The sequence below is a fragment of the Cajanus cajan genome, chromosome 4, assembly GCF_000230855.2.
Source record: "Cajanus cajan strain Asha chromosome 4, NIPB_CcT2T_4, whole genome shotgun sequence".
In the NCBI taxonomy this organism is placed as follows: Eukaryota; Viridiplantae; Streptophyta; class Magnoliopsida; order Fabales; family Fabaceae; genus Cajanus; species Cajanus cajan.
In genome coordinates, this window is record NC_138520.1 from 6,060,368 (window position 1) to 6,080,805 (window position 20,438).

Below are 20,438 nucleotides of genomic sequence, written 5' to 3' on the forward strand. Positions count from 1 at the left end.
GGATTAAAAAGAATGAATATGTTAGAAAGACAAAAAATAACAAAGACCAAAGCACATGAAAATTACAAGGACCAAAAAAGAAAAGAGGGCTAAAAAAACATAATTGATAAACTAACAAGGCTCCCAAGTACCCCCTCCAGTCAGCCACATTCTTGAATGCAAGTTGTGTTTGGGTGACAGGATATCAATGCCCTGGCTTGCTTTCGTCGACTCTATAAACTTCCTTAAAATATGAAAATCCTCATTTAATGCAAATAATCCTTTTTTCAAATCAAGGAAATCCATAGTGTTTAGCGACAAATTGAGTGCTCAATGTAGTAATAGAAGAAAATTTGGCATTGATATTTACATGATGGAAACTATTTACCACTATCTCGTGATAGCCTCTCTGGTATTCCTAAAAGGATCCAGTTTTTAAGTGAAAGAGTGCGCTAGATAAAGTTCATTTATAGTCATTAATTAAAAATTAATTGTTAGAATTTGTGATTAAATAAACAAGTGAATGTTGAACAAACTTTGAAATTAATTACAATCTAAACTAATGATTTTTTTAATCAATGACTATAAGTGTACTTTATTTCCTAATATACATTACACTCTTCTTATTGAAGTTATTTGTCCTTAAATATACTACTGAACAGGGACAGTATATCCATCCACTGATGCCAAATCCTTATATTAACCTTGCAGCATGAGAACACAGTTGAAAACATCTCCAGGTTGCTACGAAAGGCTGAGATCTACCTCAATAATTCATCATAGGAACCTAATGCTTCAAGAATACTTTCTACCCAGCTGTCAGGAATAAGGTTGTTAAAAAAAGAATGTTAATAACAGAAATTCAAACCAGTCTAACTAAGAAATAAACTAAATTATCATCAGTCAATTTAAGTCTATAAAATTACAAATTATCAAGTAAAAGTCAATTTAGTCCACCTTACTAAACAATCATAATCTTAGTTCCTGAAATTACAAAATTAAATATTAAATGATAATTTCAAAATTTGAAATGACATTTTTACAATTTTAGAGAACTAAACAAGTTCTCGTAATTTTGGTATTTAAGTTAGTATATTATTCCCGTCTATAATAGCAAGAGAGTCTCTTTATACACTTAGACCAACTTAACATCCCATTGACCGGGAGGTGAAAAGAGAGTAAATTACTGAAAGGAACTACCGAAAATTCATTAACTATAATCACTAAAATTTGGATTTGTGATTACCCTTCGATGCCTGGTTGTTTTGGGTGGTACACATTTGCGAATCCTAAACTTCTTGCCATTGTAGCAGTTGTCTCACCAATGCATGCAACAGAATTGTTCCACTCTGAATCTGAAAGAAGATTCTTCCAGGCACTGCAGATTATCTGAACTAGTTATATTATCTCAAGGGGGAAAAACTGAGTAAATACTAAATAAAGTGCAACCTCCTAAGAAAATGTCCTACCTATTTTTACAGCATAAATAAGAAGATAAAGCAAGTTTTCCATGATCCATACAATACCAGGAGTCATTATGACGCTTAATTAAAAAAGGGACAAAAACAGCTTCCCAGTTAATCAGTATGAAACAGTCATTGGATGCATCAAGAAAGTTTAACACATGACTTCCCCTATCATAGAGTTGACATATTGAATACAAATATGATCAAGTCTCCGAAGGTTTGAAATCAATATGAAATTCTTATTATTAAAACTTTAAAAGGGAGAAAGAAAAAAAAGACAAAAGACAAAGAAGCAAAAAGAAACTCACCGTATAGAAGATGGTGAAGCTACTGTAACAACAGGGGCAGCAAGTGCTAGCTTTAGAACCATTTGGTCAACGTGTTGAACCGGCACCTGACAAATAAGTTTGAATTAGGGGCAGCAGTGAATCTGAGGTAGAGACCACAAATAGCCCACTTCTAGAAGTTGTTGCAAATGCAAGAAATCAAAGAGAGAAAATCATTCACTCTTATTAGTTAGAATTTATTGAAAACTACAAATTCAGAAGAGAAAATCATTAAATAGGATGTAGAACCCACTAAATTGTGTTTTTCCAATAAATTTTAACTAATTAAGGAGAGTGTGTAAGAGAGTATATTGCTAGCATTTCTCATGCAAGAAAAGGTTGGTTATGATCAAAGCTAAGTAAAAAAATAAGCCATTGAATTGATAGTTTATAGACTCCCCATATACTGAGGTTATAACATACACATAAAATAAAATAAAATAAAAATATAATATAATATAGATGTTGTAAGGACACAATTCTGTGCTTTTGAAACCTTTTCCTCCAAACTGCATAATGGGGCATGTGCACAAAAATACATTCTATCAGGAAAATCATTTCCAAAAAAGACAATGAAACAAATTGTGGGGAATGTACCATTAAAAATATTATACTTAATAGTTTAACCCAACCAATCATATGAAACACCAAAAGAATATGCATTGCTTGTAAGGAAGAAGTACAGCTAAAACATTGTACCGTTGTATATGTATTCATCCTAGTAACCTCAAATCCACGATTTGAAAGTCCTTCCTCTGGTTATATAAATATCAGACAATTAGTATATCATTGCCTTCCATTTATTTAATTCAAATATTGAACTTCAAAATTGTGATTATTTAAGAAAGCAATAAGATATCTCATGTACCAATCTCATTGCTAGCCTTTGCAGAAGCAGGATACAGAACAGTGCATTTATTTCCAATCTTAGGAAGCTCTGTAGCAAAAACCTTTCCTGTTGCTGAAAATTACCAAATTCATAATAACTTCCGTGTTCAGAAGTTAAATTACAGTCTAGCAAAAGCTAGCTTCAATTCAATCACTTTACTATTATATACAAAGCCTACTGATGAAATGCTAAACATGGTTAGACTCAGTTAATTTTCTCCTTAGTAAAATGCATGCAGTTACACCACTGATTAACAAAAGTAACAGAACAGTCAAAGTAAAAGCAAAGTCCTGCTCTTCCCTGTCTAGATGCATATCTTGGAACCATTAAGGTTAAATTATTAAGTCCCTAGAGTTGACACTACTTTATGTATTAGTCTATGAACGATCCCTCCCAACCCCCACCCCCTCCTCAACTCGGGGAAGTTTTAGTCCCTCTACCTGCCTTTTTGTTGAAGATTGGACCTTGTCATAACATCTTTGTTAACTGTGTAAACGTGTGGTTGACATGTGGCAATGACATGGTTGAAAATTGAGCATTTGGCCAGTTGGTTTTTATAGGAATACTAATTTAAGAATTAGTTCCTGTATGAAATGACAGTGCAAGTCCTTATATAGAATTCTCTCTGTCGTTACATTCTTTCTTAACTCTGTTGATATGAATATGAGATTCTCATCATCAAAGCTACAGTCATGCCCTTGCCTCCTAACAATGCTTGGAATTAGTCACTTATGTACATCAAAAGGTGACTGATGACAAGTGTCTAGAGAGCAAGACACAGATGGAGACATCTCAGCAATGGTTGGAAATATTCTTTGTCTTCTAAATTCTTCATACCAGATTCACAATTAAATATGTCTACAACTTTTTGTGAATGACTGATCAGGTTTCAACAGTGCAGTTGTTAGTGCATCAATTTTTAAAGGTTGGTAGTGGCTCAAGCCTAAATGCCTACTGCTTCAGCTTTTGCTTCCACTACTGTATATCTATACTCTAGAAGGTTGAATGCAGTGATAATGCAAGAAATAAAATGGTTCGAAGGGGATTAGAAGGAACTTTCTTGAGATGCTGGCATGATCATAAGGTGCGTGTATGCTATTGCTTGACATAGGAATTAACCTGGTGATTGAAGCAACTGAGAAGTTTGTGGACAAAGAAGGTGTAAGGAAATATATTCAAGCAGAAAAAGATGTTTCTCATCATAGTCCCTGGTAAAGGAGACATCCCCGCCTGTGTGGTTGGTGCTAATATTGATGTTACCAACCCATACAAACCACCATCAGCAATTATGGAAGAAAGTAGCGATACAAACCATTTTGTATTCATAAAAGTTTAAGAACTAAAACTTGCATTCTTTTTTTCTTCTATACAGTGACAAATTCCTAAAGTAATATCACCTATAGTAATCAAATGATTAATTTTCATTCCTGTCAATGCCACATGTCAGACTAAATGAATACTTTAATTAACTATTAATGTTATGGCATATTCTATTTTGATAGCCCAGAATATTGATGAGATTCTGGACATTACTTTATATTTCTTCAGTCAAACCACCAAGGTAAAGAAGTAAAACTAGGGATAGTACAATGCAGGAGCCATTTAAATTCAGCTTACCTCTTGATGGCACGAAGGCAATGTCAAGGGATTGGTTTGAAGACTGCAAAGCTTCCTTGAAAATACTTACAGTACCAGCCCCAACAACACCTATTTTGACATGAGGCATCCCGGAAGCTCTAGGAACAAAAATCAATACTAAGAAAATCATTTGATATAAAAATAAAGTGCTCATCAAAATCATATAAAATTGTGCAAACGAAAAAAGCATTGTAAAGAACAGAACACAAATCCTTAGTTTTCTTCACGTTATTCTTTGTATCATTGCATCTAACCAACTATAAAAAGTATCAACAGAATAGACCAAAACCATAAACAACTATCTTTTGAACAATTTACATTTACATCTTTGACAACTCATGCATAATCTAAATAGTCTAGAGCATAGACAATAGGAAAACACGTTGCATAATAACAGATATTTCAATTCTTCCCATTGGACAACCATAATTAAAGGGGAGTAATAAAAATTATTAAAATGGTATAAAGATTGATCAACTCACTGAAAAAAATAAATGATGAAAATTTAGCAGAATCATCAACGACACTTTACAAACTTCAGTAAACCCTCATCATGCATATTGCGACTTTGTTACTACTCAGCAAGTAATAAGTGCATATTAGGCTTGAATTCCACAATAACCCAAAATTAATTTTGGAGGGCAAAGGGATGTTCTGATAAATTTGCAAAATCATTTAGATGTGACTAAAGGTTACTTCTGCCCAAATGTTTTACTTTAACTCAAAATAAACAATAATTCATCTAAAATACATTCTACTCAAGATTAATTTTGCACAAATTACCCAAATAAACCCTAATTCCTTACCTCCATGCCTCTAGAAAGACTGAACCTGCCTCAGGAGAAGTTATGACAACCCAATCAAATGCATTGTCTGCATGTATCAAGGAGATGGGAAGAAATGAACCAATGATAAATCATGAGGCACTCACATGCATGGCATTGACAACATGACAAGATATGATAGATCTTGTCATGTGTATCAAAAAAAATACCTAAGATATAATGTGCAAAATTGCAAATGATTTTTAAGTTGACAAAATCATCATACATTCAAAAATAGCAAAGAACCATAGCTCCACATTAGACCAAATTCAACCCAGCCTATTTCTACACAAATTTCATATTAGTTGGGCAACTCTAAAAGGGCAGCTATTCATAAATAGGAGCTAGAAAGAATAAATAGAAAAAGAAAATCTTTTTTTTATAAAAAAAAAAAAAAGGCTATTGTAGGCATTAGAAGCTATAAACCCTCATTTTCAAGGAGACTATTGTATCATCAATGTTGTATGCTTACTGATGGTAACAGGATGTAGCCCACTAGCTCATCAATCACCAATTTTGTATCATCAACTATACATTATAAATCTTACCACCTAGAATGCATGCATACAACAAGGACACTAGTTATGACAGATTATTAAAATTATTGGACAAAGGCAAGGCTATGTTGCAATGTATAAAATTAACATTTGAACACAAATCTTATTTAAAAAGAAAGAAAGAATGCTTTAAAACTGAGCCTTGAGTCATCATAGACATAATAAAATTTTATAACTTATCTAATTATTGTAACATTACCATTTGTATTGATATAATAGGCAAAAAAAATGAAAAAACTGTAAAATGCAGCTTTAAGTATTCAAACTTCAAAGTGTCCAACACGTGCACAACACTAATATGACTATTATTTTCAGGTGTCTGTGCTTCCTTGGTCACCAATGCATTTTTCTTCTTATTAAGGACACATAAATTTTAGTCAATAAATTGGCCCAATAAAAGATAAATTCATATATAATTATCTTTACTAGATAAAAACTGCATAATTCAAACCTTTCAAAATATTCAAATGTTCATAGCATGGGTTTTTCCTAAAACTTACCACCTAATACAGAAGGAAGCCTGTCTAAATCAGGTCCCCGCGTGTGCTCAATGAGTGGAAGCTCCAAACAATTGATTTCATGTTTAACCTGCACTCAACATTGGAATTGCCTAGATTACTTCAGTGTAAATGATTAGTCAAACTTGATGTCCACTACAAAACTTACATGGGCTAGCTTACAATCGTAGAATTTATGGTTATAATTTGATGATCCTTTTCATTTTATTGACATGGCCTGGGTGCTAAACCTAGTTGGTCATCTAAGAGCATGCTTGGTTCAAATTATTTTTGAGGAAATATTTTTTAAGCTCTCATTAAGATTTTGATCATAAGCTTCTTTCAACACAAAATAAACTAATCCTGACCATGAACTATATTGCAAAGGATTTCTGATAAAACCTCATCCTTTGGGTTTATTGGGGGGAAATTAGTTGAATTTCAGTGTGAAGTTCCCAATGGCAGAAGATGGGAAAAATAAAGAAAATAAGCATGTGTGCAAGTGCAACATCAATTTGCAAGTGCAATGATTAGATCAGAACGAAATGTATCAGCCCTGATGGAACTTATAATGTAGTTAGAATAGAAACATATAATATGGATGGATTTCTGATTCAGTTATATATTCGTGGACAAAAGTAAATATTGGAAGCACAAGGAAATGAAAGAATAAAGATGAACGTTTTATCATTTCTTTTTTTAATGGATGGTGGAAGCAACAAGCTTACTGAAATAGCGATCAGAAAAAATGAACATGTTTGTTGAAGCTGTTATATGTCATCATCCATTTAAAAAGGAGAGACTGTGAAGAGCAACAGTATGTTTTCAGAAACAAACTGCAGCTCCTAGAATGTTTAACAAGACTTTTCTATAGGATGAAGGAAATGCAAAACCATTACATAGAAAGTGCAGCTTTTGTATTAATTAATCGATCAATCCAGCCTTTGTAGCTGATCGGTCATAAACTTCAAACATGAGAGTGTCAAGTAATTTGTCTATAACCGAGCCCTAAACTAATCTGCATTTTAACAACCTATTGTGATCTTCACATATGACATAACATTTGCTACGTAAAATATATTAAATCATCCATGGAAATATAGAAATCCAAATCATTGTACGGACGTTGCAAGAGAACGTGGTTTAAAGATACAATAAGATAACAAGCCATAAAAAATTCTGGACAGTAAAAAAAAACGGAAAGCGAAGTCATAGAAATTAGAAAATACTACACATTGACATTCATTTCAGCCTTTAATCAAACACCTACACGACGGGATGGCGTTCAGTTCCTAGAAAGACGTAACATACAAACGCGGAATAGGTGAAAGAAAAAACAAGCTGAGATTGCAGGAAAAAGCAGCAGAGGAACGAGAACGAGAGTCGGAAAACACAGCACAACTAGCTAGTTGGAGTTGGAGTGAGTAAGAATAAGCACATTGCAATGCAGTCCTAAGAAAAGAAATCGTAGCAGCGAGAGGTTGAAAAGAGTGAGTGATTAGAAGTGAGTACCAGAGCAGCGATAAGCTTGGCGTTCTTGCCGCGCTCTCTGGTGACGACGACTTTGGGCGCGTAATTGGAAACGGAGGAGGAAGTGGACGTGCAAACGGCGTCGGTGGCGGCGGCTCGGTGAGGAGAGAGAAAGAAAGGGCGGCGAAGTGGAAGAGGAGGAGGTGCACAGGGACAGGAGAGAGGGGAGAGAGAAAACTGGGCCATTCTCGCTCTCGATCCACCATGCCGAAATGGGTAACCCCTTATTAATAAATTCATGAATTACACAAAATATCTGCCGACATCTACGCTTTTTAATTAAATTATCTTATGGAAGCTGCCACGTGGCACGTGCTGGTTGGGTGTAGATGCTAATATAATTCTGTTTGGTTTGTGAGTGTAATGATGATTAACGGTGGGGATTTGCGTCCCAATCTCCCAACCCGACCCTTACCTGCTGCTTGCAATTTGCAACCTTCATGCTCTGCTATGTGCCCTACCTCCCAGCAACACTACCGTTCCTCTTTCCCTTCAACCCAATCCAATACACTACTACACTGCTATTCTTTTTTTAAACAAAAAAAATACTACACTGCTATATCATTTAATTTCATTCAAAATATTAATTAATTATATTATGAATGAATACGGAAAAAAAATAATAAAAAGAAAATCAACATGCTCTGTAACAAAATTAGACCAATTTTTTTTTTTTAATTTAGTTATTATAAAAATAATAAATTTACTGTGTACTCATTTTATAATCTTATCAAATTATTGGATTAACTGATTAAGGTTGAAACTATTTTTTTTTTTGTTTTAACGTGTGTTTGGATTCTTGTTAGAAACCCACAAAATCACATTGGAAAAGATTTTTAAAAAAAGATATTTTGATTTGGTGTTTTGAAATTCATGTTTTTTTTTTGTTTAACGAAATTTAATAATAAAATAAATATATCATTAATCTCTCTTTAGTTGTGAAATAATGCAGCACAAAGAGAAAGATATATATAAAATATAAATAAAATATACTTTTTGATATATTTTTTAAAAAACATATTGTTCTCACCTATGATAGTTTTGATATATTTTTTTAAAAACATATTGTTCTCACCTATGATAATTTTTTATATATTTTTTAAAAAATATATTATTCTCACTTATGATAGTCTTGATACTGACCTTTCTAGACAAGATCTTATTTTCTTCTATACTTGGATGATGTGATTTTTTTCATGAAGGTACTTGTAAAAGAGATTTCGATGTTTAAATCAGTATATTATATTCTTGGTATTTTTTTAATATTTATAGTGTGCGTACATCTTATTTAATATTAGATTATCTTTTCTATAGATAAGTTGTTTGCTATGATTTTGGTGTGATAACAATTACCTCCAAGATAAATTGTTTTGTTTTAAATTTTTAAAAATAACCATAAAAATGAATATGAAAGGTTTAATATATTAATTTACACTAAATTTAATATATGCACTAAATTTATATATATATATATATATATATATAATTAAAAATTATATATATACATGTTAAATATAAATGAAAAACTAAATTTAATTAAATAAAAGACAATTTTTAAAAGTAACTGATGAAGAATTTAAGAAATATTAATTTGTAGAACTCATTCTACTATTTTTTGTATTAAATAATTTAAGAATCATGACCTTTTAAATATTAAATCCATTTTTTTGTCACATTAATATTGGAAAAAATAATTAAATATATTAACTTTCATACTTAGTGGTAGAGAGTTCAAATAACATACACAAAAATAATATATATATATATATATATATATATATATAAATTCTATGTTACACATATTTATTTTAAATATAAAAGGTATATTAAAAAAGAAATTTACACAAGGAGGAATCCACCTACTCAAAGAGCAAGTATACCTGAACTTGTTTCACTCAATAATTCATGTTTTACATCAAATTTTAACTATTTAACGATTGAATTAAAAGTTCTTAATACATAAATTAACTTTGCAAATTTTTTAAAAATTTGAAAACTATTTGATATTTTATTTCATTAATTTAAATTGATGAATAATCATAAAAATATTTTATACATTAATTTGAATTTATATAACAAAGTATTAAATAGTTAAGTCTCTCAAATGAATTACTTCGTTTATAAGGCCAAAACATTTAATATATGTCATTTATGATGTTTGATAACCAAATCATATGTGTCTCTATTATTACTTAACAGGTCAAAAGAAATAAAATTTTCTTTAGTACATGAACTATAAAAAAGGAACACAAACATATTTAGCATAAAAAAAAAGACAATCAAATCTCCTTAAGTATGCAAAGTCTTAAAAAAAAATTGGTTAACACATGCAACAGTTTCTTTCTTTTGGTACAAAAAAGATAATAAGTAGTTTCCTTAATTAGATAAGAAGTGATAATTTTGTGAAACACATTTATTGTCCATATCCAATGAACCAATGGATACTTCCTTTTACAAGGAACAAAGGTGAAGCAAAACCTGAGAGATGCTCAAGGATCTGCAACGGTCATCTTCATGAAACAATTATATAAAGAAGTTTGAACATTCAGAAATAATAGAGATACACACATATAGAGAGAACCACAATTGTAAAAATATATATAAATTCTTTATGTAAAAGCTTTGTACTTAATTGGTTGTATCATGTTTTGATAGTAAAACGAAACAACAAAGTGATTTCCTAGCTTTAACTTTGTGTTATTACTTTGAGTTTGAAAATATTTAACTGTAAAAAAATAATTGGTTGTTGGAGCCTAAAGAGGTTTTATTGTAAAATAATACTTAGTTGTTAAAGTCCGAAGAAACATTACTATAAAATAATATTTGGTTATTGAAATCTAAAGAGGCTTTGTGTTCAAAGAATACTTAAGTAGTTACTTGAAGAGATAAGTAAAAAAACACTTAGATCGATTCAAAAGTGGTTTGTGAAAGAATATATTTATATATTTGTAAAAGATAGTGAAACTTGATCGGGTTGATCAAAAACTAAACATAGTCTTGGTGTTGAGATGAACCAATATAAAAATATTGTGTGTTCTTTTTTCTTAACTCTTCATCTATACTCATAAGACTCCATAACTAGTTCATTGTTTTGGAAAAAAAGTGTTGAGTTTTTTTTTATACTATTCAATTCCTCCTTTTAATGTCTTTATTTTCTCTACACGTGTGGTAATTAATGTACAAAATTTTGTGAAAAAATTATAAAAATTTATACTAATATATATAATTTGCGTATGATACATTTTTTATTTAAAATATTTGTTATTAATTCTCTATATATGATTTGTCTATATTTATATATACTATTTAATTACTCCAATAAAAATTCACTTCAATTAGATGGCTCAATTTTTACATTAACTTTTCTTAGGCCTTAATAGTATATATATATCATTTTAATAAACCAACAAAATAACAAAGTCCAATAAAGTAACAATGAAAAATCAAAATTTATTGTAAAAACGATTCCAAATTTGTAATGAAAATTTACTTTAATCAAATGATTCAATTTTGACAAAAACTTTTTTTAGGACTTAACAGAACATTCTTCATTGTTGTCCAAACAAACAATGTCCATCATATCAACTTTATCAAATAATATTTTGAGTGTAGGTTTTATGGTAGTAGTTTCACCAACACTTGGTAGATCAAATGAAGTTTTGCTTTTAAAATCTGTCTTTAATGTTATAATGAGTTTAATCAATGATTAATATTATATTTTAGGTTTAAATATGTTCAAACTACCTCCAATTAAGTCGATTATCATATTATTATTTATTGATTTTTTTATTTTAAATACTTGACTTTTTTTTTCTCAATTTAGTACCTAACGTTGGTCCTCCTCTATTAAGTGATGATGTGGCTGACGAACTGTCATGTCATCACCCAACAGTGTATGCCACATCATCTAAATGTCTACGTTATCATCCAACAATGCTTACCACGTCATACAAGGCACATGAAGATCTTTAGCCACCTCACCAGTAAGGTTATTCAAGCTCAAATCAAGAAAATAGAGCCTCTTGCAGATACTAATTTGATTAGGAAAATCCCCATTGAAATCATTTTATGCCAAATTGAGCATCTCCAAGTTATCACGCGTCCCCCAATTTGATGGAATCATACTTGGGAATGCAAGAGGAGACACACTCAAAGATCCAAGAGGAGTGGGCTAGACAGGGAAGATTGGGCCAGTCAAGGCCCAATGGGCCCCCTGGGCTTGGAAGGCCCAAAACAAGTTTCAACATGGGCCTATCTTGTTATTAACATTCTTATTATATTTTTGTTAGCATAGTTTGAATATATTTTGGTCTTGTATTTTGGACCACATAGAGTAGCATTTTAGGTTTTAGGCTAGTTGGGCCTAGTTTTGGGCTTCATGGGCCTTTGGGCTTTTGGTACCCAATATTGGGCTCATTTTCATTCTTGTATTTTTTTCTTTCCATTGTATTTGTTTGACCAATGTATTTAGGTCATTAGATTAGGAAAATACAAGGAATACTAAAGTAGGCTAATTAGGTTAAATTAGGTTTAATTTGGAAGCCATTTAAGTTACATTTGAGTCACATGTTTTGCACCATTGGTGGCTGAACATGTGACACTCAAATTAACCCTAAATGACCTCCAAATCAGACCTAAATGCACCTTATCACCAAAACTTACGGCCATGTACTTGTGAGCCAAAAATTTGAATTCAAATTTCAAGTTTGAATTCAAATTTTAGGCGCCACAAGTAGCTTTGTGTTTAGGCGCCAAAAGTGCATTTCGGTAGAGCTTACTTAAGTGTTCCTTCTAGTCATTTGTAAACACTTTGAATCATATATGAAATTTGTGAGCCTTAGTGCCGAGTTTCCCTCCTCAAAGTCTCCAAGAGTTCACCTCAAAACCCTAGGAATTCCTCCTTATTCCTTCCCTTTGAAGTGAGCTCTCCCTTGATTCTTGAGTTTGGATGCTTCCATCCAAGGCTTGAGCCTACATTCATCCGTGTTCCTTCTACATTCAAGAACAATTCCATTCGGTGATATTTCCTTGAAGAAGATTCGTGCCTAGGAGGAACTTAGGAGGAGTTCATTCTTCACCTCTCCTACTACCTTCTATCACAATTGCTCATTAAACTGCCTTCCATATTCACCCTGGGCGCCCACAAGACTCTCAGCTTAGGAAGGCTCATAATCTCCACCAAAACCGTACCTTCGTAGTAATTAAACTCATCACTATTCATTGAAACCATCTGCTCCACCCCCAAGTCCCTAGCGGTACCATTCACATCCAGAACTAGATTAAAAAGATTATATAAAACCAACACAAACAACTAAGAACACTTCTCGAGCTTCTTTGGCACCGGACCGACTAACATGTTCCTCGACACATCCAACACCTCAAGCTTCCTAAGCCTCCCAAGCTCACCCAGAATAACATCCTCCAACACATTGGAATACAACAAAACTGTCCTCAACTCACTACAATTCCCCAAACTCCCTGGAATCCCCTAACAAGGAAATTGCTAGAGAAATCAAGATGCTCCAACCTCCCACCACAATGTTCTCCAATCTCTGAATAAATAGCCTCACCCAGCAAGTTAAAAGATAAATACACCGCTCTCAACCTCCCCACAAAACCTAGAACATACCCGTTAATCCCATTCCCTGCCAAATTCAAAACCTCCAAACTCTTAACATTGACCACGAACTCAGAATCTCGCCAACAACCCTATTAAACCCTAGAATAAGAACCCTCAGGTTTTTCAACTTCACAGGGAGAATCCCACTTATCAAATTCCCCTCGAGATCAAGCACCTCCAGCTTCTCCATGGTCCAAATTTCCTTCGGAACCTCGCCCTCGAAGGGAAGGGACAAAACCCTAAGCTTCGTGAGTTTACCGAAAAGAGGAGAAACTTTCCCAAACAATGTGCCACCCAAACCCTTGCAACTCTTCTTGATTCTGAACAATAAATTTCTCTCTTTGTTCATGTGGCAGACACTATTGGATGATGACATGGCAGTCTATCAGTCACATCATCACTTAACAAAGGAGAATTAACATCAAGTACTAAATTAAAAAAAAAATAGTAAGGTATTTAAAACAAAAAAAAAATTAATAAGTAGTAATCTGAAAATCGACCTAATTAGAGGTAGTTTAAACATATTTAAGTCTATATTTTATAAAAAAAAATTTAAAACTAATGTATTGAATAAAATGAATTGTACCAAAGACTTGGTATTAACTAGGGATGGCAATGGGCCCCATAGGGGTGGGTAATAGTAAACTCGTCCCCGTCCCGCGGGATGAAAATTGGCCCCATACCCACCACATATCCATGCGAGTATCCATGAAGCGGGTATTCATACATTTCTTGAATACCCATGGATATCCATGGATATTTATAAGTTTTTTAAGAAATTAAAAAAATTATTAGAAATAATTTTAAGTTTATATTTAATGTCATTAAAATATTAAAAATAAAAATTCAATGTTCATTTTAAACTTGTATTTAATGTTAATTTTGTTAAAATAATAATAAAAATGCAAGATAATCAATAACTTAAAAAACATCAATCTCACAACTGAAAGTCTCATATCAGAAAGCTACAATAATTCAATCTCATAATTCTAAACGAAAGTAAACAACTTAAAATACATAAATCTTATTGTGATGACTAATGTGTGGACTGTGCAGCTATGGAAAGAAAATAAGATGAGAGAGTGTAGTTTTAGGGTTATGTGGTACAAGAATAATTAGGATATTTAAGAAATATTATTAAACGGGTACCCGCGGGTATGAATATCATCATACCCGCCCTCGCCCCGTTTATAAACGGGTAAAAAATTATCTCTTTATTATCCGCAAATACCCAATTAGCCTATCCATTTATTATCCGTAGCAGATTTTACCTAAAGATACCTGCGAGTGCAGATATTTTTGTCATCCCTAGTATTAACTAATGAATTAAAGTTGTTTATTAATTATGCTTTCTCCTCATAGGTACATAACTTAAAACCAAAATAAAGTTTAAAATGATTGAAAGCAAAAATAAATAAATAAGAAATTAGGTTTGAAAAGCATTATTTTTTTCAAGAAAAGAAAAACACATGTTTTCAATTACATGAATATTGTGGAGTTTGAATTTTGTTTTAAATGATATCATTGTCAACAATCATCCTTTTAACAGTAAATGTTTGTCACTTTTATGGCTAGAATTGAGAGTTTCAACTATGAACAAAAAATTCATATCTCCCAATGAAGTAAGTTCTTTAGATGGTTAAGTAACATCCTTACACTATACAAAAATATAAATAAATGATAATTAAGAAATAAAAAATAATGATATCAAATATATTGATTATATGTATAGTAACTAATTAAAGCAAATATTATGTATTGGATAAACATAAAATCAAAATGAATAAATAAATAAAATATAATTAAATATCTTATCAATTTTTCAACCAAATCAATTACAAATTTTCCGATTTCTTTGATTGGGGTTATGTATAAAGTATTGGCAAAGGTGCTGGCAAATAGGTTGCGGAAGGTAATTGGGACTGTGATTTCAGAATGTCAATCAGCTTTTATTCAAGAAAGATTGATCTTTGATAGCATTATGATAGCCAATGAAGTTGTGGAGGAGGCTAGGAGGAAAGGTAGGTGTTGTCTATTTTTTAAAGTAGACTTTGAAAAAACATATGACTCGGTAAGCTGGAATTGCCTACAATATGTGATGGGACGAATGGGTTTTCCTCTTATTTGGAGAAATTGGATAGCTGAATGTCTACATACATCTTGTATCTTTGTTCTTATTAATAGGAGCCCAACTTTTGAGTTCGAGCTTAGACGTGGATTGAGACAAGGAGATTCATTAGCTCCTTTTCTTTTTCTTATCGTGGCAGAGGGGTTGAACTCTATGATATGTTTAATGTTGTTCAAGCTAATCTTTTTACTGGCTACAAGGTTGGACGGGATAAAGTTCAATTATCACATCTACAGTTTGCAGATGATACAATTATTTTGGAGGAATCTTCTATGTCTAATATTTGGGTTATAAAAGTTGTTCTGCAATTATTTGAGTTAGTGTCAGGTTTGAAAGTGGATTTCCATAAAAGTAAGTTGTTTGGTGTGAATGTTGATCAAGGGAGGCTTGAAGTGTTTGCAAAGTTTATGAATTGTGGAGTTGGTTCAATTCCTTTTATTTATCTTGGTCTACCTATTGGTGCGAGTCCAAGGAAAAAGGAAACCTGGAAGCCGGTTATTCAGAAGGTGCAAAAGAGATTATCTATGTGGAAGTGTAAAAACTTGTCCTTTGGTGGTCGTTGTGCTCTGCTGCAATCTGTTCTCAATGCCATTCCAATTTATTATCTTTCCTTTTTTTAAGGCCTCGACAGGTATTATTTCTCAATTACATTCCCTGTTTAGATCTTTTTTGTGGGGAGGGAACCGAGAGAAAAATAATATAGCATGGGTGGGTTGGGAGGAGGTTTGTAGAGACAAGAAATTTGGGGGTTTGAGGGTTCGGGATGTGGGTGCTTTCAACTTAACTCTATTAGGTAAGTGGAGATGGCATTTTCTTGTTGAAAAGGAAGGATTGTGGCATACGGTGTTAACTTCCATTTATGGAGAGAGGACTGTTGCTAGGTTGGGCGGTGAGAAAGTCAGGGGATCTAGGTGGTGGTATGATATTTGGGGGTATTGAGAGTGGTATACATGTTACGTCTGATTGGTTTTCTAAGGGTTGCGTTAAAGAGGTGGGTAATGGGAAAACACTATGTTCTGGGATGATGTTTGGTATGGTAGTGGTGCTTTGAGCACTCGGTATGCGCGACTCTATTCAATTTCCAATAATAAGTCGACAACTTTAGCAGACATGTGTTTAAGGCGTGAAGGGAGTGTGGTCTGGAATTGGTGCTGGAGAAGGGATCTTTTTCAGTGGGAGGAAGAACAATTACAACTCTTGTATTTGGAATTACAAAGCGTAAAGCTATTTGAAGAAAAATCTGATGGCTGGAGGTGGAAACATGATTCGGGAGGATCTTATTCTGTCAAATCTGCCATCAAGTTATAATAAACCAGTCTATATATGTTGATTTTCCTATGTATAGATATTTGTGGTCCAAGTTGATACCCTCCAAGGTTTCTAGTTTTGGTTGGAGGGCTATTCTAGACAGAATTCCAACAAAACAAAACCTAATTAAACGAAAGATTCTACCTTCTAATGTAGCATCTTGTGTTTGGTGTGGTCTATGTGAGGAAACCTCATCCCATCTCTTTTTTGAATGTTTCTATGCTTTTAAAATATGGATGTCTTGTCTTCAATGGTTTGGATTCTCCTTTGTTCAGAATAGTACTAGTTTGGCTAATTTTGAGCAATTTGTGGGAGTCCCAAATTGTAATGTTGTTAACCGGGTGCGATGGTCTTCTATTTAGTTGGTAACATTATGGTCAATTTGGCTTGCAAGGAATGAGACAGTTTTCTCTCAAAAAATTATGGATTATGAGGATGTGGTGGATTTAATTAAGCTGAGATCTTGGAATTGGTTAAGGGCTAAAGATTTAGCTTTTCAATACCCTTTTGCTCTTTGGTCTAATAACCCATTTTCTTGCTTAAATTTCTTCTGATATGGTTCTTCCTGTCTTACTTTCTAAGTGTTGACTGCTATTTCTTATAATTATCGTTTGAAGATCAATCTGTTGATGATATTTTATTTCTTGTCGATGCTGTCATAATCTATCGTTTGAGATGTTATTGTCATTGAGTTCATTACTTGGTCTTGAGAGTTACTAATGTCTAGCAACAGTTGTCCAAGCACTTGATTGTATTCATTGGGTAGTTGATATTTTTGCTAGTTTCATATATCTATGTCTAAGATTTTGAAGTTAGTTTTTTTGTATTATGGGTTAGAGTACCCCTTGTACTCCTTTTTAATATATTTTTTCTTTGCCTAAAAAAAATTGCAAATTTTCCAATATAAAAGCTTACAAGTTGCAACACTATTGAATGTAGTAAATTCACTTGAATCTATAACCCTTGCTTGTAACTTCAATCTGCATATAATTTTATACGTAGAGTAAATTATATTATTAGTTGATTATGATAATTATTAACTAAATATTTTCACTATACTTAGGAACAATTATGATCATTTTGTCACAATATTCATAATTTTCAATACATTTAGATCATGTTTCATAAAATCATCCATGTTTTCAATCAATCTTTATTTCCTTTACAAAGATAATATCCCAAGCTTTTTGTATGTCGAATTAAATAAGTAAAATATTTTTTACATGAATAAATATATTAAATTGAATTAAAAGAGACAAATTAAATATAAAAAATGATAAACATAATAGAATGATAAAATATTAATTTCTAATGACATTATTATATTTGATATAGTCATCTTTTATGTTCCAATCAAATCAAATAAAAAAAATCACATTATATCCTAACATTTGGGAAACATGTGAGTAATCTATCCAACAATTTAAATAGAATAAATTATTACATAGTTATTGTTCTCACCTGAGATCAGCATGAGGGGCGATCACTCTGATGAGATAGGTGAGCCTCTTCTCCTAAGTACGTTGGTCGTGTCGAGATGGGGATGGTACCTGCAAAAGAGACTCTGATGCTAAAGTTAGTCCTTGATAATGTAGATGTCTCATATTTATAGCGGACGTACCTTGGATATTTTAGAGTTCTCTCTTTAAGCGAGAGTAGGTTTGAAGTCGGCCCAACATTGACCGCAAACCCCATTGACTATGGGCTTGCGCACGTGATTAATGTCGTAGCGTAATTAGGGCCGACGTAGGACTCGATATTTGGTACGGACAGTACAATTATATTTTAAGTTATAATAACCCAAAAAAATACTTAAACTTTTTTTTTTACTCTTCAACTGAAGATCTAGATTGATGAGAAGATTAGTCACAAAAAAATTATTAGATATGCCCACAACACCTATCATAAAGTATATTAAATTTTGAGAGCGAAATTTCCCCCAAAGAGTACAATCAATTAATTTTTTTTCTCTTTCAATAAATAAAATTTTTGATAATAATTAAAAGTGAATAAATTTATTAAATAAACAACAACACTAATATATGTTTAAAATTCTTACTCTAAATCATGAAGGATAATGTCAACTAATTTTTTCTTCTAACTCAATATATATGGTGTCACAAAAATTATGTGCATTTTTTGACATCCTATATACGAGTGTCACATAAGATAAGTGCATTAGACGTCCACACAATTCATGTTCCTATAGGGATAGGTATTGAGTCTCATTAAAATATTTTAAAATGTTAGTTTTAGTGTCTAAAAAAATTAATATATTATAAGTGGGTGTTTGGTTTTGATTTGTAAACGTAATTTTTCTTTCTCTCTTCACATTCACAAGCAAATTTACGTGGAAGTTTCAATTTATTGCTTCCCGTAAACGTGAATTTTCACGTCTCAAAGCTGAAGCAAACACACCTTAAGTCTCTATATCTATCTAAAAGTACACATTTTAGTCTCAAATGAAAGACTAAAACTATATTAAATTTGATTAAAATCAATATTTTATATTATTTTGAGGCTAAAAATACAATTTTCACTAATTACACCGTTGCCAACAACTGTTTGGAACTTGATGAATAAATTAATTTGTAAACACTTACCTTTTCATAATTTTTTTTATAATGCAGTTGAAGTATGACAAATAAAAAAATTATTTATTATTTAAAAGAATATTTTTTTTATCAACCTCAAAATTTTCTTGTTACAAACTACACATATCACCCGACAAACTTGTAAACTTGATGAACAACCTTAAAAAGCAAAATAATTCTGCCAGAAGAAATTAAATACAATTAGAAAAAAACTTCAGGTGCAGAGCACTGCAGGTACGGTTTGTTATATTCTTCAATTAGAGAAGTTTTCCTTCAATAATTCGCATAGAAAATAAAATACTAGTGTTGTACATTTTAATTAAAGGTAATTAAACGTTAAATCTCAACGGCAAAATAAATGCATACAAAAGAAAATAATGATTAATCCCATAATGTTAACATATAACCGAGGTTGACCCTCGATCTAGGAGGTAGAAACATAAGTCCACGAGTTTATACATGACTTATGGGCTAAACGACCATTGTGGTGCAATTTTAGAAACTTATTACCAAAATAAGGCTGTTTTGAAACATTTTACACCTTTGGGGCTGTTTTATTGGGTGTCGCTATGGGCCATAGCGCCACCCATGACACGTGGCTTTTTTTTTTTTGGCTTGGGTGGGCTGGATCAGTGTCACTATAGGCTGGCCCACCACAGCTGATGGACTTAAAAAAATTATGTAGCCCATAACGACACTGAGTAAAGAAAAAAATAAAAAAAAGGAAAATAATAATAATGTAAAATAAATATAATAAAGTGAACTATTTATTATATAATTATAAAAATAAAATTAAGTTTTATAAAAACGTAATTTTAAAATAAATAAAATGTATTTTTGTAACAGGCACTGTGGCCCAGAATGCCAAAGAGAAGCTATGGGCCACAGCACCCCAAATTTTTTTTTATTTTTAAAAGTAAATATTATTATTAAACTAAACATAAAACAAATACAAAATATTTAATAAAATAAATTTAAAAAAAAAATAAAGAACCCACGTCCCAAACTTACCAGAAGAAGAACCAAACTTAACATAGGCGCTGTGGCCCATAGCGCCAGAGTGGAGCTATGAGCCATAGCGC

The 20,438-nt window shown here is 32.1% G+C and overlaps 1 protein-coding gene across 2 annotated transcripts; it reads right to left on the bottom strand.

Moving 5' to 3' along the window:
* Positions 1 to 459: 459 nt before the first annotated feature.
* HEMD (uroporphyrinogen-III synthase family protein) lies at positions 460 to 7,934 on the bottom strand. 2 transcript variants are annotated; one of them, XM_020362852.3, is made up of 9 exons: positions 7,689 to 7,932; positions 6,180 to 6,267; positions 5,105 to 5,171; positions 4,278 to 4,396; positions 2,640 to 2,732; positions 2,471 to 2,526; positions 1,754 to 1,839; positions 1,226 to 1,357; positions 460 to 795 (listed from the first exon to the last, which is right to left on the bottom strand). In XM_020362852.3, the coding sequence occupies exons 1-9, from the start codon at positions 7,890 to 7,892 to the stop codon at positions 741 to 743; spliced, it is 900 nt and encodes a 299-aa protein (XP_020218441.2). In that variant the 5' UTR covers positions 7,893 to 7,932; the 3' UTR covers positions 460 to 740. The 2 variants fall into 2 exon arrangements, with proteins under 2 accessions (XP_020218441.2, XP_082930119.1); XM_083073993.1 differs by lacking the exon at positions 2,640 to 2,732 and having other exon boundaries at positions 7,689 to 7,934.
* Positions 7,935 to 20,438: the final 12,504 nt, after the last annotated feature.